Source organism: Talpa occidentalis, unplaced genomic scaffold, assembly GCF_014898055.3.
Source record: "Talpa occidentalis isolate TD23 unplaced genomic scaffold, MPIMG_talOcc4v2.1 talOcc4.11, whole genome shotgun sequence".
Taxonomy (NCBI): Eukaryota; Metazoa; Chordata; class Mammalia; order Eulipotyphla; family Talpidae; genus Talpa; species Talpa occidentalis.
In genome coordinates, this window is record NW_023601104.1 from 94,298,782 (window position 1) to 94,319,910 (window position 21,129).

Below are 21,129 nucleotides of genomic sequence, written 5' to 3' on the forward strand. Positions count from 1 at the left end.
AGGGCGCGCCCCGCCGCCCCGCCCCGCCCCGCCCCGCCCCGCCCCGCGTGGGCCCCGGTGCCCGCGACGCCCCCAGCCGCGCGGCCCCGCCACTCACTCGGCCGGCGCGCGGCCGCAGCTCCCCGCCCCGGCGGCGCGGGCGGGCGGGCGCACGAAGCACAGTCTTTGTCTGCGGCGCCCGCAACGCCCCCGCCCGCCGCCCCCCTGGCCCCGCCCCCGGCCCGGCCGGCCAATGAGGCGCGGCGGCGGCGCGCAGGCCCCGGGGCGTTGTCCGGCCGCGCCCGCCCATTGGCTGCGCTGGCGCCGGGGCCCGGCCGGCCGGCCCGGCGGGGCGCGCGGCCCGAGGTGAGGGGCCGGCGCGGGAGGGCGGCCGGCGCGCGGCGAGCGGGCGGCCGGCGAGGCGCGGGCGCTGGGCCGGAGTCGCGCGCGGAGCTTCCGCCGCGTCCCGCGCTCCCGGCCGGCTCGGGGCCCGCGCCTGGAAGCGGGGGCCGGGCCGATCTCCACGCCGGCCCGCCGGGGGCTGCTCCGACGGCGCCCGGCCGGCGAGGGGCCGGAGGAGGAGGTCGCGGAGGAGGGGCAGCCGCGGACCCGGCCATGGCGCTCGACTTCCTGGCTGGATGCGCCGGGGGTAAGGAGCCGGCGGCCCCGGGCGCGCGCGGGGGCCCTGGGATGCGGCGCGCCTGGGGTCTCGGGGGGCCGGAGCGGGGCGTCGGGGGTGCGAGGCCGGCTTGCTTTCCAGCCTCCGACCCGGCGCCTGGCCGCCGGCCGGGCCCCTCGCGGCAACGCGGGGTAACGGGGCGCGCGTCTCCGGGGCTCGCGCGGCGCGCGTGGACAGCCGGCCCCGGGGCGCCGCGCGCACGGCCCGCGGGGACAGTGGCTTCAAGTTCTCCGGGGCTTGCTCGGGCGAGAGGTCGGGGCTGCGGCGCCGGCAGCATCTGGCCCGGGGGACGCCTGACTGCCAAGGATGCCCGGCCACCCCGCGCCCTCCGGGTCCCAGGCCGGCGGTACCGCGGCCCGGCGCGCCTCCCCGTGCGGCCCTAGTTCCCGTCCCGCGCCACCCGGAGCAGGTGGCCTCCCTGGCTGGAGAAGTTCGGGGCGGATGCACCCCCGCAGCCGTCTGCGCGGGCTGAGGGCGCCGGACGACCCCCTGAGCGGGCTGGCGGGGGGTGCACCCGCGGCGCGCCGCCCCGTCCCTGGACGTTCCCGGAGCTGCGGGGCGGCAGGTCCCCCCGCGGGCCGTGGGGGCCGCGACACACCGCGGGGCTGCAGGCGTGCAAGCGTGCAGCCGCCGGGCATCTTCAGGAGGCCCGCTGCGCCCGGGAGCCCTCCGCAGCCACGTGCCCCCAGGGCCTGTGCCCTGTGCAGCCCTGGTTGCTCGGCTTCTCCTCGGTTTGACCTTTGTTTCTGCGCTTTGCCGTGAGAGTTGATTTATTCAACAGGTATTAACCGGGAGCCGGGCGTAGGTGTTAGATCCGGCCTACCCTCAGACCTGTCAGGCCGGGCCCCCAGGCAGAGGACTAGCTGGGTGCCCGCTCAGTCCGGCTCTGACCTCAGGCGGCTGCTTCCACCAGCACCTGCCCTTGTGCCTTCCTCTGGCGTTGGCTGTGAAGCTCTCAGCTGCGTGCCCGCGGGGGTGTCCTGGTGGGGGTGACTAGCAGTGCCCTTTAGTATTTGGACGGCTGGGTGCAGCTTCTTCCCTCCCAGCTCCACCTGCAGGGCCTGTGCCTGGGAAAGGATGTGTGGGGAAGGAATTTAAGAGCTCCACAGGCGGTCACCCGGCAGGGGGTGCCTCCAAACCCGGGCTGAGCCTGCCCTGGGGGGAGGAACCGCAGGTCTTCCCCAAACCTTCAGGGAATTTCTTCTTCCAGGTGCAGGGGTGCCTCAGTTGGAGGCAGAGCCACTGCACCCTGGGCTCTGGCTCCCCATCTGCCTGGGGGCTTCTCCAGGCAGCTGTGGGCTTCTCTGGGCCCAGGTCCTCGGGGCTGGCCCAGGGCCTTGGGGAGTGTGGCTCTCTCCCAGAGGAGTGGGATTCTCTCTGTATTTGCACAGGTGTTCTGGGAGCTTGGGGCTGGGGCAGAAAATGCATCCTGAGGCCAGCCGCCTTTTCCACCCCACCCCCACCCCCTACACCCAAGCAGTCCCTGGGGCAGGGGCAGGTTCTGGCAGCCCCGCCCAGATGCCCTTCTGCCTAGGTCACCCGGCCCATCTGGGAGGGATCCTGCAGGCCCAGGGTGGGGCTGCGGCCAACCTCCTGCTCCCCAGGGACGCACTCCCCTGGTCTTACTTGACTGGAACCTGCGCACAGGGAAGTGGCAAGACTAATTTGAGACCACAGTTTGCTCTCTGGAGATTTCCAGGTCCTCTCCCCTCCCTCAGCCTCAAGGTGTAGGAGAAGGTGACCTAACCCTGCCCCCCACATGACTCCTGGCACACCCAGCCCCAGCGGAGGGACTGTCCAGGCCCGGGGTGGGCAGCATCCTCGCCTTGGGGCTTGGCCGCAGAAACTCCTGCCTGGCTCCTTTGGGCTGGGGTTCCTCAGACCTGGAGGCTCAGGCCCTGATGAGGAGGCGCTTCTGGTGGCCTGGGGTCACTCTTGAGTCAGAGTCCTCTGGCTGGCTGCGTGTGGTGTCGCGGTGTTCTGGTCTTGGGGACGCAGGAGGCCATCTTGATTGACATCATCGTGTGGCTTCCCATGGGGGTGGGGTCCAAATGCTGAGGTTCTGCCCACCAGGGGCTCCATCAGTCCCAGGTCCTGAGCCTGCTCAGACTGGGCTCAGGACAGGCGTCCCCCTGCCCGGGAACAGACAGAAGGGGTAGAGCTCAGTAGTGAGCAGGGACAAGCTGCAGCCTGGTGTCACCTCCCAGCAACTCTCCGGCCAGGTGCTTTAGAAGGTGGTGCCCTCCTGTCCTGGAGGGGCATGGGGTGGGTTTGCCCCTGAGAGGCCCACTGTGGAGGGCAGTGGGCACCGGCTTCGGGTGACTTCTGTTTCTGGGACTTGGCCCCAGAACCTTTTTAGGTCTTCCTGGTTCTCAAGGTGACTTCAAAGTTGAAGGTCAGGCTTTGGGGGACTGGAAGCCCTGATGGAGGCAGGCCTCAGCCCACTCTGTGGGCTGGGAAGTTCTGGTGCCAGGGCTGAACCCATCACAGGGGGGTCGCCCGCCGGTCTGGGAGAAGGGGTCTGCAGAGGCGGCCAGGAGCACCTGCCTGCGGCCGGGAGGCTGACAGAGGCTATTGCCCGCCCCAGGCGAGTCTGGGGGCCCACAGCTGGGCCAGGGCCTGGAGAGCCAGGAGGGGCCATGGAAGAGATCTCCCCAACCCCCGGAGACCATTGCAGCCCGAGAAAAGAGGTTCTAAACTAGGGCTTTCAAATTTAGGCAATGTAAACCACGATACGAAAGAGGGTTGGTCTCGCAGGGCAGAGATAGTGTCTGAGGCCAGAAGCAAGAAGGCAGGTCTCGAGGGAAAGCAGGTGGGGCTGTCCCTTCCCCCACCTGAGGACGAGAGTCCGGGGAGGAGGACGAGGTCTGGTGGGCGGGTGAGGGGAGACGCCCGGGTCGGTGCTTCCTGGCGCGTGTGCCCCTGCTGCGGACCTGTGTGGGTGAGGACTCGAGTGCTTTGTGAACTTGGCTGGCTGGCCAGAGGCAGGGGGAACATTCACATCTGGATGAGGGCCTGAGCCCCTGCGCCTGCTGGGAGGTGTTTTTGGTTTTCATTTTTTAAAATTCTTTCTAGTTTTTTTTTTTTTTTAAAGACCTGGGGTGTAGACCAGAGGTGCGGAGGACGAGCGGATTCACCAGAGACAGTTGGGGGTAGAGCAGGTGGATCCACTGAGATCCACTGCTGAGGGGAGAGACGGGGAGACAGGACCGCGCCGCGTGGGTAGCTCCTTGGCGGGGTAAGATCTAACCCAGGCTGCAGTGGCTGAGGACAGCTTGATGGCGCTGAGACCAACCCCTGCGCCACCTCCCCGTCAGCCTCCGTTGGGGAGTGCAGTGAGCATCCAGGCGGAGGGAGAGACCCCAGCTTTCAGCTGCACACACCCTGGCTGAAGTTGGGTGTCCCCTCACATAGGGCCCAAACCAGCCCTGGGCACGAGGGCCACGGGACAACACGGGTGCTGGGGAGCGCCTCTTGCGCACAGACCTCAGCCCCCTTGCCCGAGCAGGTTCCAGGCATTGGGTCACGTGCTCCTTTCTCCCTCCAGGTGTGGCGGGCGTGCTGGTGGGACACCCGTTTGACACAGTCAAGGTGAGTCTGCACAGACGCCGAAAGGAGGGGGCCTGGGGGCTGAAAGGAGGGGGCCTGGGGGCTGCGGCTGGAGGCCCCACACCCTTGCCACCTTCAAGGTGCCCCCGTAGGCTCTGGATTGGAGGCGGCATCTCCCCGCCAAGTCGGCCTGTCCTTGCGGCCTGTCCTCACTGCGCTTGCTTTATCTAGCAGGGCTGAGCTTGGAAGTGTGTCCCGGCCTTGGCGGGCCTGGACTGAGGGCCCAAAGAGCAGCTCTTCCCTCCCCCATAGTGGGGGACACTCACACTGTTCTCAGGCTAAACTCCAGACCTTTTTCTGGATTACTAGTCCACATTCCCCCCAAACTGGTAGAGAAAGTTTGTGGCCACTCCCCGAGGGCCGTGTGCCCCTGCGAGGTCGGTGGTCCCGGCGAGTCCTCACCATTCCCCCTTCCATATGCCTGACGCCCTGGTTCTCTGACACCTCAGAGCAGGAACCAAGGAAATCCACATTCTTCAGTTGGAAATTCCCCACTATCCCACTATTCTGGGGGTCCTTAAACTCGCCAAGCCCACCCCTTCCTTCTCCTGCCTCCTCTTCCCGGCGGACTTGGGTGCTCAGGCAGGAAGGCTGGCCTCGTGCGCAACGCTGACCTGAGGAAGTTGGCCCCAGGCCTGGGGTGCCTCTGCCTGCCGTGTGATCCCGGGTCAGCCCCTTTGCCTCTGGGCACAGATGTCCTCACCTGCAAGACGAGGACCGGGCGGGATTCTGGAGGACCCTGCCAGGGCCTGGTGCCCAGCACTGTGGCCTGTGTTGGATAAAGGCTGTGGTCCTCCTGCCACCCCACTGGAGGTCCATTTAGGGAGGGGCTGAGGCCAGGCTTTCTTGCCAAGTGGAGCTCTGGGGTCTCTGGTCCACAGCCAGGGCAGCTCCGGCCAGCCTGGCAGTGTCCACCTCACGCTGGAGTTCTCTCATGGTCACGTGTTGCAAAGGCCTCTGGCAGCTGTGTCCAGTCAGGCGGTGCCTCTGATTCACTGCCCACGCTGACCTCCTGGCCGGCTTCTCAAAGCCAGGCTGGGCCTAACCAGGCCCCCTGCCTCCTCAGTCAGTCCCATCAGGCTGGGCGCTCTCCTGGTTCTGGAGCCTCCATCAACACCCACCCCCACCCTGCCAGCCACCCTTACCTGCCACCTGGGCGGCCGTCTTTGAGGAAGCTCATATGTGACTGTTCTGCACCTCCGCCTCCACCTCCGGGCAAAGCGTCCTACAGCCAGGTTTCTTACTGAAGGGAGAGAGTGCCATGGAGCTGCCCCGCTGCCCACCCGTGCCCGCCCCTCCCTGGCCCGCACGCCGGCTCACACTCACTGGGTTTCATTTTATATATGTATACACACACACACACACACACACACACACTTGTGTGTTTAAAAAAAATTATTTGTATTTTTTTCTTTTATTTTTCTTCCCCACTGGGTTGAATTCCATGCATCACCAGTGGCCTCATTTTTGTTGACTGGCTGTTTAACATTATAAAAGTGAAGCTTTCTCACTAAAAGTGGGGGGTGTAGAAAAGCAGATTATTTCCTGCCACCAGACACACCAGTTTCCACAATTTGTGCATTATTTCCATCAGAGCACGCCCTCTGCCCCACGCCCCTCATGTGGAGTTTTTTAAATGCGAGGGTTTCTTTTTTTGACAACTGAAAAATGTTTACTGTAAGACGGGCATTTCAGCAGCTAGCAGCTCCGAGAGACATGACGTCACCTTCTACCGCGGTACGCGTCCCTTTCAGGGTAACAAGCCAGTTCATTAACCAGAGTCAGAGATTTAGCCTCTGTCGCATGTGAAAAATAAGCAGAGGCCTGTCAGCCCAGCCCAATGTCTAGTAATAGCAGCTCAGAGTTGGGTCTTGGTTAGAAATGCTGTAGGCATCTTGTGATCACACGCAAATTAGTCGAAGTCAAGATGAGCTCAGGGTTTCAGCTACCCAAGGCTTTTCTTGTAACAGTAAAATCTTTTTGTTCCTAAAAATGTCAGAACGGACCGTTTGCTGTGAATGTCACAAACAACAGTCTCACGAGATTTTCATTTTACCTCCCAAGTCCACAGGGCAGGGAGGGAAGAATTAAGACAACGAGTAGGCGTGGCGTGTCTTTAAACATACGTGCATTTTAGCCACCAAGTACTTACACATTTTGGAGGTTGACTTTCTCTTACCAAAGTAATGTGGGCTGCAAAGACAAAATTTTGTAACCATAATAGTGACATTAACGGAAAGGAGAGGCCGGCCGTCCCCCCACTTCCCCCAAACTTGATCAGCGCCGCCACGGCCTGGCCGCCCGCCTGGCTGCGGACTCTCAGAGCTGGGGTTGTTTCCATGGAAATTTAACACACTGGGACGGACACACTGGCTCCGCGTGCAAACCTGTCACTCTTCATGAAGCGCCCGCCTGGGAAAATTGCCCCGAGTCCCCATGTCTCTCCTAACACCCGCCTTGGCCAGGCAGCCCCTCGCCTAACTTGCGGAGCGGCCTGCACCCTCATGCCCTCTTTCAGATCCCACGTAATTCACCACATGCTCTGGAAATGCAAGTCTGAATCTTGACCTTCCCCTGTGGCCCCCGGACCCCGGCCACTGTCCTCAGACACACACCTTCAGCCGTGGCCGTCCATAGGTAGTTTTCTGGCCGCCTTTGCAGCGCAGGGCATTCATCAGGGACACCGAGTCCCAGCCGGCTGACCGGGGGGCAGGGGGCCACCCAGACTGTCCCCACACAGCCAGCCCTGGGCCTGGCCGCCAGCCCCTCCAGAGTTCTCTCCACCACTAGCGGGGTGGGGGGTTGCGCAGATGAGCTTGGGCCCTGCATAAGTCCTGGGGTGGGGGCTGGTGCAGGGCTGCTGGGGAAAGCAGCCCCCTCCGGGTCAGGGGCTCCTGGGCTTGAGGTTCCCAGCCCAGTGGGGAGCTGGGAGCCCCCTGGGCTTGGGGTGAATGGCTGGAGCCACTGTTCCCATCCATCCCCAAACCACAGCCTGTCACCCCAAGATACTGAGTACCTGAACTCTAGATATTACAAGCTCTGGGCCACTGGGCCACACTGCACCCCCAAACCTGGTCCACCAGACTCCCAGACAGCGAGGACTTATCCCAGACCCTAGGTCAGAAACAAAGAGGGGAAGGGCCTGAGTCCCTTGGACTCCAGCTGGGCTGCGCCTATGCCACACCCAGACGCAATGTCCACCCTGTACAGGCTCAGGGGCACAGGGGTGTCTGAGAGTCCCCGGGGAGGGGTCTGCTCTGCTCACAGGACATCAGCTAACAGCCCTCTCAGAGCTCCCTGGGCCTCAGGACATGGAAGGGAAATAGGAAAACCTCGTATCACAAAAGCTGAGCCAGAGCCAGAGCTCCTGGTGTTCCTGGTTCAAGTTCAGCACCTGGTTTTGCTTTTCTCTGAAGGTCACACCCCACTGGTCCCAGCAGGACGTCCAGTCCCTGCAGGGGGTGGCTGGCTATGGAGGGGGCCTCCTGCAGAGACAGCACTTTATTTTTAAAGATTATTTATGCATACAAGAGCTGGGGTACAGGCCAGAGGTGTGGGGGTTGAGAAGATTCACCAGAGACAGAGTGGGGAGCAGAACAGACAGATCCACTGAAATCCACTGCTGAGGGTAGCAGCGGGGAGACAGGAGAGGTCTGCTGCGCCCTGTGGGTCAGCTCCCTGGCCAGGGATCGAACTTGTGCTGTAGGGCCTGCAATAGCTTGTAGCGCTGAGATTAACCCCTGTGCCACCAGGGAATCCCCAGACAGCCCTTTTTTTTCAAACAGAAAACTTTTTCTGTGAGTGTGGCTGGAGAGCCACCCAGCCTGGTGGTGAGAACCAGAAAAAGGTCGGGGGCTCCGAACCCAGTGAGGCCCTCACCGGGCAGCTCCCTGCCCCTGCCTGGCCTCGAGAAATGCAGGTCACGCAGCACCACCTTAACCGCATTGCAAGACACCTTGAGCCCACGCTTGCCGTTGGTGAAGCAGGAGCTGTGCACGCTCCCAGCCACGGGGGCATTCGAAGCCCTGGGGGTTGCCCGGCCATCGTCGGGGCAACGTCCAGGTCAGAGCTGGAGATCCGCTCCCGAGAATGGCTTCACCCGGTTCACCCGCGCCCCAGGTGGCCCCTGCTCTGCCGTGTCGCAGGCTTGGGTGAGCTCATGGTCCAGGAAAGCTTTCACACTTGGAGGCTATAGGGTGGCAGGACCGAACCCAGCCCCGGAGCTGCTGACCTGGCCCCGGAGTGTCGGAGGCTCCCTGCCACCCTTGACTGACTCCCGGCCCTGCCACCCAGAGGGGCTCGTGTGACCGGACATTAGGTCAGGAGTCCCTTTGGCAGCGGCCAGGTTTGCTACCCGGCCAGCAGGAGGGCTCAGATGAGGCTGGTGCCCTGCTGTTGGTCCATGGAGAGTGAAACAAGAGACTGCACCCCCCCCTTCTTAGGGGTCTCAGAGACCCCCAGCCCTCTGCAGCTGGCTGACTGGTTGTTTGCCCATGGATGTCTCTCCCAGAAGAAGTAGGGTTTCCGGCCACACCCCAGAATTCCAAAAGCCTCAGAAAGCCACTGGGCTCCCCGCCTCCTGCATGGAGCCCCCACCTCGGCTGGCCCCCACTTTCTTTACTGGGTTCTCCTTCCAGGTGCGGCTGCAGGTCCAGAGCGGGGAGAAGCCACAGTATCGTGGGACCCTGCACTGCTTCCAGTCCATCATCAAGCAGGAGAGCGTGAGTGGCCGGGCGGGGTGGAGCGCAGCCCCTCGCAGGGCGGGCGCCTGGGGCACGGCCCAGAAAGAAGGCGTCGGGACTGCCGGCCCAGTAGGGACTTGGCAGCGGGGCGGTGTGAGTGCCGGGCCTCTTAGCTGGGGCTGGTCCTAACAGTTCTGCTGTCCCATGGGCTCCTGGGGTGCCGCCCCCATGAGGGCCGGGGGTGGTCGGAGCACCCGGGCCGCACACCTGACGCCTCTCTGCACCCTGCAGGTGCTGGGTCTGTACAGGGGCCTGGGGTCCCCCCTCATGGGGCTCACCTTCATCAACGCGCTGGTGTTCGGCGTGCAGGGCAACACGCTCCGCGCGCTGGGTCGCGACTCGCCGCTGAACCAGTTCCTGGCGGGCGCGGCGGCGGGCGCCATCCAGTGCATCATATGCTGCCCCATGGAGCTGGCCAAGACGCGGCTGCAGCTGCAGGACGCGGGCCCGGCGCGCACCTACCGCGGCTCGCTGCACTGCCTGGCGCACATCTACCGGCAGGAGGGCCTGCGCGGCGTCCACCGGGGCATGGTGTCCACCCTGCTCCGCGAGACGCCCAGCTTCGGCGTCTACTTCCTCTCCTACGACGTGCTGACGCGCGCGCTGGGCTGCGAGCCGGGCGACCGGCTGCTGGTTCCCAAGCTGCTGCTGGCGGGCGGCACCGCGGGCATCCTGTCCTGGCTCTCCACCTACCCCGTGGACGTGGTCAAGTCGCGGCTGCAGGCCGACGGGCTGCGGGGCGCCCCGCGCTACCGGGGCATCCTGGACTGCGCGCGCCAGAGCTACCAGGCCGAGGGCTGGCGCGTCTTCACCCGCGGGCTGGCCTCCACGCTGCTGCGCGCCTTCCCGGTCAACGCTGCCACCTTTGCCACCGTCACTGTGGTGCTGTCCTACGCCCGCGGTGAGGAGGCCCAGCCGGAGGATGAGGCTGTGCCCACGGCAGCCCCCGCCCTGGCCCAGCCCTCCAGCCTGTGAGGCCCCGTCTGCGGGCAGGATCCCGCAGGGCCTGCTTCTCAGCCACCCCATGGAGACGCACCTGGGCCCGGGGCCTGGCCCCAGCTGTTAGCCGTGGGCACCGTGAGGCCTGCGTGGGTTGGTGACATGGGCCACGAGCCCCCAGCTCCTCCGCCCTCGGCTGTGAGACAGGGCTCCTCACACCCTCTCCGCACACCTGAAGCCTGTGCAGCGCTGAGCCTGGTGCCTGGAATCTTCCAGAAACCCACCAAACACTCCAGCCCACCCTAGGCCTCTAGCCACCACCTCCACAGGGTTTCTGTTGCCCACCCACGGCCACATGGGAACTCAATTGGCAGAACTTCTACATGGCCGAGTTCCAGGGACACTTCTTGGCCACCTGTCCAGCCTGTGGCTGGGACAGTGACGGCCTGGGGGGGGCCTCCTGGTGTCGGAACTTAGTCCTTCACCTGCCCCTCTTCTCCACATGGCACAGGGGAAGGGCCTGCTGCTGCCACGCTGGAGGGTGATGTGACCCACCGAGAAGCCCCAGGGCCCGCGGGGGTATCCCAGCACGGTGGGGCAGACGGGGCCTGTTCACCCTCTGGGCCTTGAGCTGTCCGACTGTAAAATGGCCGTGGGTCAGCTGGTCAGGGATCCCCAAGGTGTGCAGGGGGTGGATGAGGCCGGGGAGGACCTCACTTCCCAGCAACGGTGTTTCCCTGGGCAGCGCCTCAGTGCCCATGTCCCAGGAGGCCACCGAATGGGCTGTTTGGGTTCCTTTGTGCTAAGGGGGTACTAAGCCCACGCCCCAGGGGCCGTCCCTAGAAGTCAGGCCCTCGCCCCAGATGCAGCCCACCCTGAGCGTATGGTGACACCGTGCAGAGGCCCCCGAGGGAATAAAGTGTTCGTTCTTTGCTTTTTTAAGAGCTTGGGGCTTCCTTTGCGCAAAGTGGAGGGAAGGGCTTCATTCTCGGGCTGCTCCCAGGAGCCAGAGCGGCCGCCCTGGTGGCCGTGCGCCCTTGGACCCTGCTGGCTGCTTGGCTGCGGGACTCGGGGCAAGCTAGACCCTCAGTCTCCTTGTCTGCCAGTCAGGGCTCACGCAAGCCCAGGGGTCAGTGAGGAAAGCGGGGTTTCCCCCTTGCCCCCAGCGAGTGATCCCAGGAGTCTGCTGTCCCGAGGCTGGTCCTGGCTCCTGCCCGGCCTGCAGGTGTGGGCCGGCAGCGAGGGTAGTGAACTGGGAGGGTGCCTACTGGTGCCAGTTGGGAGCACTAGAGGGCAGAGGATCTGAAATAAGCCCCAGCAGCCTCAGGGCTCCGTGAGGCCCGCTTCCCGGAGGTCACCTCCTTTGGCAAAGGGGTGTCCTGCTGGGTACCCAGGCCCCTGAGCCTCCCCAGCTACCAGCAGGAAGCTCTGTCCTTCCCAACTCCTGAGCCCAAAGCCACACCCGCCTGTAGGAGAGAGGCCCCAGCTTTCCCCCCAGGAGGGCCCCCAGCCTCCAGTTCTTCACACACCATTTAACCCTCAGCACCAGCCTGCAGCCCCAGGCTTCTCTGCAGCTGGGAAACCGGTGACCCCACCCCAGCACAGCACGGGGCCGCAGCCCCTCCCCTTCCTGTGCCCCCAGTTCTCTTCCCTCTGAAAGGAGCCAGGCAGATGCTGAAGAGCTGGCCCCCGGTGCACCCCCCCACCCTGCGAGCTGAGGTCAGGTGTCAGCACGGTGGCTAACGTGGAAGCGCCAGGGGAGCAGGCGGAGCTGTGAGGAGCGGGTGTGGGCGCTGCGCCCCGCCTGCTGGTGTAGGTACTGCCTGTTCTGTTCTTGGCTTTTTTTCACTTGACAATTATCTTGGAGATGGCACTTGTTCCCGGGGCTGCCACAGCAGAACAGCACGGCCCGGCCCGTGTGGCTGAGACAACAGACGTTTCTCCTCTCGGCCTTCTGGAGGCCAGAATCTGAGGTTCAGGTGTGGGCAGTGCGGTTCCTTCCGGGGGCCGTGGAGCCTGGAGGAGCACGGCTGAGGAGCACCGCAGCCTCTCCCAGCGTCTTGGGGCCGGCCCCCGGGCTGTGGGCAGTGCCCATCTCTGCCTGTGCACGCGGTCCCTCTCCGGAAGCCCCCGTGGCTTGGGTCACAGGGAGTCAGTCTTTGCCTTCAGGGCCTGCCCTGCCTTAGTCTGCTGAGACCCCACTTCCAAGTAGGGCCACGCCCACAGGTGGCGCTGGGGGAGGACAGCAACTTGTCTTCTGGGGGTACAATTCTACCACAACCAGCTTGTCAATGTCCGTGGGCCAAGTATGTGGGTGAATGCCCCTACTTGCTTCGTCGGGCAGCACTGGGACTGGTATCTGGTCTTAGGGTGCTAGTAGCTGACCCGCCCACGGAGGGCAGAGGTCGCTGAGGCCCTCTGACAGCCTGGATGATGGAGGCGGAAGGAAGGTGGGGGCTCACCGCGGGGTCACGAGGCCGGAGAGGGCCACCAGGCCACAGCAGGGCGAGGCGCCCTCCAGGGGCTCACGGGGTTCCAGTGTGCTGGGCTCCAGTGTGTCTGCACGAAGTGGCCCCGTGCCCCAGAGCTGGACGCGCCATAAAAGGGAGGCGTGGGCCTGCGACACAACCCTTGACCTCTGCCCCTCTGCCTGGTGCAACAGGCCACAGCTGTGGCCCTGCCGGGCCAGGCAGGGTGTCACTGGCAGCCACTTCCAGGACCTGGTGGGTTTTACTGGGGATCCACAGGCGCTGGTGCCCCAAGGACACCACCCTGACCTCAGGGCACAGCTGCACCCCAGTACTCCCCCCACCCCTCCAGCCGGGCTCGCGGGCAGCTGACATCACTGGGCTATGAAGACCAGCTTTGTTGCCCCCCAACAGGGACAATGACAAGCCAGCTGGGGGTGGCTGCCCAGGCACCCCCTTAGGGAGTTCTGGTTTGAATGATCCCTGGTGGGCAGTGACATGCACTGCAGCGGGGGTGCACGATGGGGTGTGGATGTGGGGAAGGCAGTGAGCTGCCAGGGGGTGGGTGAAGGGTTGGTGATCCGCGAGAAGGGCACGGGAAAGTTCCGGGAAGGGAAGGTGGCGTGACCGGTGGGGCCTCGGGGCGCACAGGCAGAGAGGCCAGAGCAGAGTGGAGGGGCAGGTGTCATGGAAGACAGGGTCGGGTGGCCATGGCCGCGAAGGCTGGGGTGACCAGAGGAGGCCAAGGAACACAGGGATCCCAGAGACTGAGAGACCACCGGGGACATGTGGTGCAGAAGTGGGAGTAGGGGTGCATAAGGTGAGGGTGAGGAAAAATCACTCAGGCTCGGGGGAGTCCAGGGCTTCCCCGGGGCTGCTCACTCCCCTGCCCCTCCCTCGGGAGGCCACCCCTCTCACTACCTGGACACCAGGTGTCCCTAGTAATGTCTCCCCTCTTGCCAACTCCAGGTCACCCCCACAAGGGCATCACAGAAGCACCCCACTCCTCCCTGCACCTCTGCCCCCCACCCCAGTGGCAGGTGCTTCCTCCTCTGGGACTCGCCCCTACTCCCAACTCCCCCTGAGGATGGAGCTGCCACCAGGCCCAAGGCCACTGACCTCCCCAAGCCTGTGCAACCCGCCTCCTCTCCGAGGAGCCCCGTTGGTGGGGCTGTGATGGCGGGAGGAGGGAGGATGGACACAGTGAGGTGGGACAGGTGGAAGGACTGGAAAGCTCCTGGCTTTCAGGGCCCGATATACACCAGGCTGCCGGGGGAAGGCAGGGTGCAGGGCCTGCGGGCTCTGGCCACCAGCTCCGGGGAGAGGGGCGGGTGTGAAACCCTGGCAGGAGGTGATAGGGGAGCGAGGGTCACCTACCCTGAGGAGCACTTCCAGGCCTGCCCCTCCCAGCCTGTCCGGGCCTGCTGCCCAGCACAGCCATCTCCATCTTCCGGTCACCTCTACTGGCCTCCACGTCCCCGCAGGCCAGCCCGTCGGCACCGACACGGCTTGACAGTCCTTGGTGCTCAGGGGGAGTGAGCGAGCTGAGAACTTGAGGACGGGAAGCTTGGAGGGCAGGGAAAGCTGGGGATTCCTCGGGGTGTGACAGCGTGCCGAGGGGCTACACCGGAGGGCAGTGGTCCGCCATCAAAAACCAGCCCAGAGCCCTCAAGCCCCCCAGGTGCTTCCAACCTAAACCCACGGACCGCGGTTTCACCCACCAGACAGACCTGCTCAGCCCCAGCCACGCTCCACTCAGCAGACCTGGCCACCTGAGGGCCCGGGGCGCCCTCCATCCCTGTGAAGAGCCTCACTCTGAGCGCCTGCTCTTGGCGGCCTGCGCAGCTCTCGGGTTTAGCGAAAGCTCTTCACTACGCCATATTGGCTATGAAGCTCCCAGAACTGACATGGGGGCCCTTCAGCCCAACCAGCTGAGGTTCTCTCGCGAGACTCGTGGCCGCCTCAGCCCGGGAGCGAGAGGCCAGGTGGCAGGAGCAATCTGGCTGCTGGGAGCATCCAGCTGTGAGCAGGAGCCCTCGAGGCCGTCCAGGGTCATCGTGGGCCAGGCTGGCGTCCACAGCCAGGCCGTGTAGTAAAACTCAAGAGGCGGCGGCCGAGAGGAGGGACACACAAGGACCACAGGCATTAAAAAGCTTGACATTATGCATTTATTATATTTTATAGCTCCATGTTACACATGCGTGGTGCTTCAAACTGAGTTACCGCTAAATGTTTCTGGATGCAAAGCCATCTGATGCTTGATGCGGATGCCTTAAATACTACAATATTTCTGCATCTATGACCTATGAGCTAAGGAGAAACCAAGGACAATTCCAGAAATGGCAAAGAACATTTAAGAAAAAGATGTACATGAGACACAGTACTAGTCCTTGAGCCAGGGCCTACAGAAGTTACCAGAAAGTGAATAAAAACAATTGTTCTATGTAAATGGTTTGCCCAATCGCCACGTGGAGAGCACAGAGCCTTCGCCACAGGTATGGGCGTGGTAGGAAAAGGCGAGTCTGTAGAAGCGCTTTCCCCCCACAACGGAGGCGGATGGGGGGGCTCCAGATGGCAGCACGTGGCACAGCAGACACCCCCACGGCCCGAGGCCGTCTCCTGTGGAGTCTGTGTCTCTAATGAAAGGTGTCAGTTGGCTCACACTTGCCCCTCAGTCGAATCACCGTGACTGACTCGCGTGATCGTCACAGCAGCGCACTCACCTCTGCAGACTCCAGAGGGGCTGGACACGCGGAGGCGCGACAGCTGGTGGGAAGGTCCCCTCACCTGCTGACCTCACCTCCAAGAGCCAGCTCAAAGACCCTTTCAGGCACTCTGCCGCCCTCCCAGGCCGGAGACGGAGAGGGGAGGCCTGGAAGCCCCTCAGACACACTCGTGCCCGTGGGGAGGGGCCTGCCTTGCTCACAGGCTTTCCCTGACCCCACCTTCTGGGCACCTGGGGAAGCTCAACAGCCTGAACAGTAACCACCACGAGCCGAGAGGGTCAGTTAGGGCGCAGGAGACCAGCCACTCGGTCAGTGCTTGTGCCAGGGCAACGGGATGTCTAAAGCCTCAGGTACCTTCTGGAAGACCAATGAGCTGGCCCCAGAGTGCTGGGTCAGAGCTGAATCACAACTAAGAGCCCTGGCTCCCCCCTACACCTCCTTGGGGAGACCTGCTGGGTCTGAACTCTGAAGAGGGGCTGCACGCCACGACGATGGCTACAAAGGCAGACGAGGACCCCAAGGCCACCCAGTGACGGGCCCGGAGTGGCCAGGAAGCCTCTCGGCCAGCCACATACCTGCGGGCAGCTTCGGTTCTTGCCACTGCTGCACCGCTGGGTCCTTGCTCCTCCTGGTGGTCAGGCGTCAAGAAAATAGAGGGACTTAAGAATCCAAGAGGGCTAACAACAGCCCTCCTGAGTCACACAGCCCCCCACGGCACAGGAGCTGACAGCGCAGGGCGGTCAGCCCCTCAACCTGGAGCTTTTTAAGTCAAACCTTTTCCCGAGGGCCAGGTCTTCCTGTGCCACCAGCAGATCCCGAGGAGTTTAAGGAAACTGGGGCGGGGCAGCGAGCGCCCCCCGCAGCCTCAGCGCTGCCCGGGTCCAGGCCCCTCCCAGGATGGAGGCGCCTCTCCTCTGCTCGCGAAGGAACGAACAGGAATTCTGCTTGGAATCACAGGTGGGCACTGACATACTATTCTGACCAGTGGTCTGTACTCAAAACTAGCAAAAGTGACATTTCAAAGAATTGCTACATGAAAACCAAACAGGGAAAAGCAAAACTCTGGATTTCCTCAAATCCTCAGGCCTGGAATCTAGGCGCAGCACACAAACACGGTATGAAACCAACGGCATGAGCTCAATGTCACCTTGAAAATAAATGTCACTCTGGGGTGATAGTTCTTTATACAAATATGCTTCCCCCCACCACTACCAAAAGGGGGAGGGAAGAGGAAGAAATCCAAAAATAGAAAACAATATCTGGTTAAAGTGTAAACTTATCCTCTGGAGTTTTTATATTACATATGCTAGAAACATGCATTTATTTCAGCTCAGATGTAAGAAAATATGTCTATCAGTCTTACTTATAAATCAGATTATTCCTCAAGACAACCGACTCACTGTTAGAACACCATTTAAAGTTTAGTAAATTACATCTTTAGCAAAATTATAAATTCTAACCACAAGCAAAACGGGCGTTAAGTTATACCCAAGGAGAACTACGTCTACTCTGGAAGTCGCTGTTCACGGATGAGTTTCCTACACGTTGGAAATTGAGAGTGCTACGTCAACAAGGAACCTGCACATGTAATTTTCTTCACCCCCCAACTCAACTCCTTTCAGAGATTAACTGCAGATTGAGAAGATACGTGAACACAGGGACAGGATGGGAGAGGTGACCAAAGGCATCCCCCGGGGGTCAAGGCACAGAGGAAGAGGGGCCTCTCTCCACACGGGCACGCCCGAGGCCACCTCCAGTCGGCTCGGCCTGGGCCCTGGGGCAGGCGTCCTGAGGACAGGGCCAGGGCCGGGCTCCAGTGTGGGACGGTGTTGGCCGAGGGTGCCGCTTGCCCAACGTGGGGGGAGCGCAGGTATGGGCACCCACACCTCAGGCATCCGTGAAGGTCTGTGCCCCAGCCCTGTCCAAGAATCCCACGTTGGGCCCGGGTGCTCAGCCTTCGAGTGGACCTCCGCCACGGCTTACCTCTCTCCCACTGCCAGATACAGCAAAGCCTGGCTTATCCAGAGAACAGCTGGGGTCTTCTCATTAACTCATTCCATCAAACTACTCAATGGATAACAGATTCTGAGCGAATAAAAAAAAGTGTCTCAAGTTAAATTTTTTCATTTATGATTCAGAAGGCACTTCAAAATCCCAGAGAGCCACAGGGCCACTGCTATTCGGCCACCAATCCTCCATTGCAGGACCGATGGAGAGGCTGGGAGAGATCAGGCTGCGTTTTTGGACCTGATGGTGTCCTGGACATCTTGTAAATAAATCTGAGAATAGCTAGTTTGTCAATTACCTCGCAGCGTTGAGCATACAGCAGACACACACTATGTTTGCATTTTGAATAAATGGGATTTTGCTGTATCATGGCAGTTTATAAAAGTTCCATGAGTCTGATATTCGACTCTACGTAAAATCCAAAATTATAATCGTACGTTTAAGAGGTCACAATGTGAGAGGTAAAGTACTCACTGAGTACAATTTTCTAACCATCGAATCACCTTGTCCACCTGCATTCAGTATCCATTTAGAAGCATGACACCCGGGCTCCGGCGCGCAACGGCCGCACTGCTAGCACTGCGCCTGCGTCTGGAGGCGGCTCACAAACCAGACAGCCTGGGACCCTGGGTGCGACCAGGCGAGTGCCCAGGGCCCGTGCAGTGTCGCTGCCGGAGGCCCGGGGCTTCCCTCTGGGACTCAGCCAACATCTTACCTGAGGGCGCACACCGGCCGGGGCACAAGTGCTGCAGTACACAGCTGCCGGGGGGCTAAAGTCAAAATCCTATCACCAACGGGCCCGTTTTGGGGTGCTCTGAGGTAGTTCCTTAACTCGGGATGCCTGTTACCTGCTCTCTCTCAGAATTCAGCACACATAGGAAGTACTAAAATAATCCATGCATCGCTCTACTTCCAAGTCACTGTAACCGAGTGCAAAATAAAGGAAACTTGAGTTGCTTTATTTAGCTTCCAATTTCTGGGAGGCTCAAGAATTATAATTATTCTGGACAACAAAAGGAAATAAGACTGTGCTTACAGATCTTTTTCTGCCATATTCTTTCTGTAGGATTGCTATTTTATTGTTGCCCTTTCTGTTACACGGGATGTACACATCAGGTGTTAAAAGGTACAATACATTCTACGACTGAGCACCACTTTCTGTAACTGAACAGGCAAAGAAATTACACTGAACATCAGCATCTGGCAGTATTTTTTCGGAAAAAAAAAAAGTGACTAAAATGGGTTTAAATTGATTAACACTATTAAATCACATCTAATATTTGATACTACATGATTCAATACAGCTATACGATACAATTATACAAAATGTGTTAACATCAAAGAATACAACCAAAATTAAGATAGCAAACAAAACCTATATAACTTTTTTTTTACAGGAAAATACTTTTGAAGTATGCATGTAACTGCCCATTCTTTTAAAGAAAATCTACTGCAAGCAAAGTTATCAACCTCCAGAGAAATCACACATCGCATTACTAAGCATATCCCCAAAAAGTGTACAATATGCACACTTGGAAAATACAAAATTAAAAAAATTGTAAGCAACAGGTGAGCTTCATATTTATAAGAATGTGAAAAGAAGTCCCCTTTTTAGCACTGTTGTATAAAGAATTGTCTTTTGATGCGAAGTTCATGAATTGTCCTCCGATTGGGACCACACTTTACAAAACACCGTGTTTTTGAAACGAGATTACAGAGCAAGATAGAGCATCTTAGCAATGTCATCTTATTCAAGTTTTTTTTTTTTTTTAATTTTTTTCTACTTTATCAAAACATGTCCCTTAGGTGAGTAGGATTCATTTTTAAAATTCTTTCCTAGAAACAATATACAAAGGAGAGGCGTATTTATTCCCAATCACACTCCTGGAAGATGCTTCCCAAGGCTGAGAGGCTCTTCTCTCTTCTTCTCACTGGTTGTTTTTGGCCTTAGCATGTGTTAAGATGTGAGATTTCAGGTTAGTCGACTGAGCAAACTTCTTATTACAACCGTCGAAGGGGCACACATAGGGCCTGTCTCCGGTGTGGATTCGCACGTGCGTGCGCAAATTGAAGTCCAGTGAAAAGCGCTTTCCGCAGCCTTCGAACGTGCACTGTCGAGGAGAGACCAGAGAGAAGCCACTCAGACTGTGGCCGGCCTCGCCGGCAGCTGTGCTGCGCCCGAGAGAGCGGCGGTCGCCGGCGCGTCCCTGCCCGGGGCCAACTCCAGATGTACTCTAGAGGGGGCAGACAGGCTTAGCCCCAAGGGGAGCCCTCCTGAGCTGTTGACAGAAAATCTTGGCAAAATACAAGACTCTTCCTGATACCCTAAGTCCCAGGACTTGTGGAAATAGCCCAAATCTATAACACAAATGGGTAGAAGGTTTCTGCTGTCAAGTACCAAAAAGAACCATGTTAAGATTTACTAATGCACTGCTCGTGCGTTCACTTATTTATAGGCACTTAAAAACACGACAAAATACTAACTGTACTTACTCTCATCATACCCTACAACCTTAGGCGCTCCCCTCCATCAGTAGTTGGAGCTACTGTTAGTAATGACTGAGTGGCCGGGACACCGTCTCCGCTCCCTCCTGGGCTGACCCGCTCCCTCCTGGCCCTCCTGCCATGGCGCGCTCTCCCGGCACCACCTCGAGGCCTCTGCCGCCAGCACCACAGACCAGACGTTACCTCTAGGGGAGCGAAGACCCCAGGAGCCCCGTGATCCATTCCAGGACACTGATTCCACTTTCCCTATGAGCACTAAGACCCCTCCGCTCCCTCGGGACCCCGCCCTCGGGCTTGGCGAGGTGTGAGGGGAAGGACGGGCTCTACCTGAAAGGGCTTCTCTCCAGTATGAACCAGTTGGTGTCGTTTTAGTTTTGAGCTCTCAACAAAAGCTTTGCCACATTCTGCACAGACGTGGACTCGGGGGCCGTGGGTGTGCAGGTGTTTTCTCATGGCAGAGTTATCCCTGAACATCTTTGTGCAGCCCTTTGAACAGAGAGAGAAGCTTAGTGGTTCACACTGCAAATTGGACAAAGGATTCACCACTTAACAGCCTTCACTGACACATGAAAACAAAACAAGCCCCCACCCCCACTTCATGGACTCAGGGCTACAGTAGAAATAGTAAATTACTTAGGACAAAAAAACCAGACAGCTGGAGAAGGCCTGATCATTGACCGAAAACCCTTGTCTTACAGATGAGGAAACTGAGGCTTAGAGATGTCTGTAAGCAGACCTGCCCAAGGTCACACCACCAGTAGAAGCCGAGCCGGGAGTAGAACCCGACACCCCGGCTTCCAGTTACACCACAGCTGCCTCACCCCACCATGTCCCCCAGATGAAGTAACAGAAGCACCGATAATAAATGGAGTTAAGATGACGGCAGTCCACCACTACCTTCGGTGGGCCCCGCATCCCGTGCTGCGAGAATGGGCTGTCATTCTCCGCCGCCTACTGTCCCCTCTTCTCTCTTTGCCTCTTTCCCCTTCTTGACAGAGAAAGAAGCAAGAGGGTTCTCCAAGGAATGGCAACTACAGAAGAAATTTATTTTGTGAGACACTGGGAACAGAAGCAGGCAAACGGATACCGGAGACCGGAGCAGGGAGGGCAGATGGGGGTGCGGAGCTCGAGAAGCGGGGCTTCACAATTTCTTCTGCAGTTGTTGCCCAACAATGGGGTGGATGGAGGATGAGAAGACAGCGCGACAGGAGACAGCACGAGGGACCACTAGACGCTTCACAGGTGGGGGAGGGGAAGCCACATTTTTTTCACCTTGACCTCTAGGTTGGGTTTCCATTTAGAAAATGGAGTTTTAAAGAAATGGGAAAGAAGTATACAGAGAAGCTGGAGCGGTGACAGGCTCGAGGCACAACTGTTTTCAAACGCTGGTTTACCTCTGACCCCGAAGGAAATCACTAGACATTTCCAAACCTCCCCATTAAGAGCGCCGACCAGAGCCGGCACCAGCAGTGGCA

General features: G+C 60.0%; 2 protein-coding genes across 2 annotated transcripts in view; one reads left to right on the top strand and one right to left on the bottom strand.

Annotated features, from left to right (window-relative positions):
* The first annotated feature begins 528 nt into the window (after positions 1 to 528).
* SLC25A29 (solute carrier family 25 member 29) lies at positions 529 to 12,676 on the top strand. The gene is made up of 4 exons (XM_037503911.2): positions 529 to 628; positions 4,206 to 4,249; positions 8,905 to 8,988; positions 9,241 to 12,676. The coding sequence occupies exons 1-4, from the start codon at positions 595 to 597 to the stop codon at positions 9,982 to 9,984; spliced, it is 906 nt and encodes a 301-aa protein (XP_037359808.1). The 5' UTR covers positions 529 to 594; the 3' UTR covers positions 9,985 to 12,676.
* Positions 12,677 to 18,209: 5,533 nt separating this feature from the next.
* Positions 18,210 to 21,129, bottom strand: part of YY1 (YY1 transcription factor) — a 28,926-nt gene continuing 26,006 nt past the window's right edge. The window contains exons 4-5 of the mRNA XM_037503910.2: positions 19,982 to 20,140; positions 18,210 to 19,260 (exon numbers count right to left, since the gene is read on the bottom strand). Of these exons, the coding sequence (XP_037359807.1) occupies positions 19,078 to 19,260; positions 19,982 to 20,140 (342 nt within the window). The 3' untranslated portion in view covers positions 18,210 to 19,077. The remainder of the gene's footprint in view (positions 19,261 to 19,981; positions 20,141 to 21,129) is intronic.

Bases quoted from the DNA above. Each gene is read 5' to 3' on its own strand.
- SLC25A29 (XM_037503911.2), top strand. From the start codon at position 595: ATGGCGCTCGACTTCCTGGCTGGATGCGCCGGGG. The intron at 629-4,205 runs GTAAGGAGCCGG...TTCTCCCTCCAG, and splicing joins CCTGGCTGGATGCGCCGGGG to GTGTGGCGGGCGTGCTGGTG. The intron at 8,989-9,240 runs GTGAGTGGCCGG...TGCACCCTGCAG, and splicing joins CCATCATCAAGCAGGAGAGC to GTGCTGGGTCTGTACAGGGG.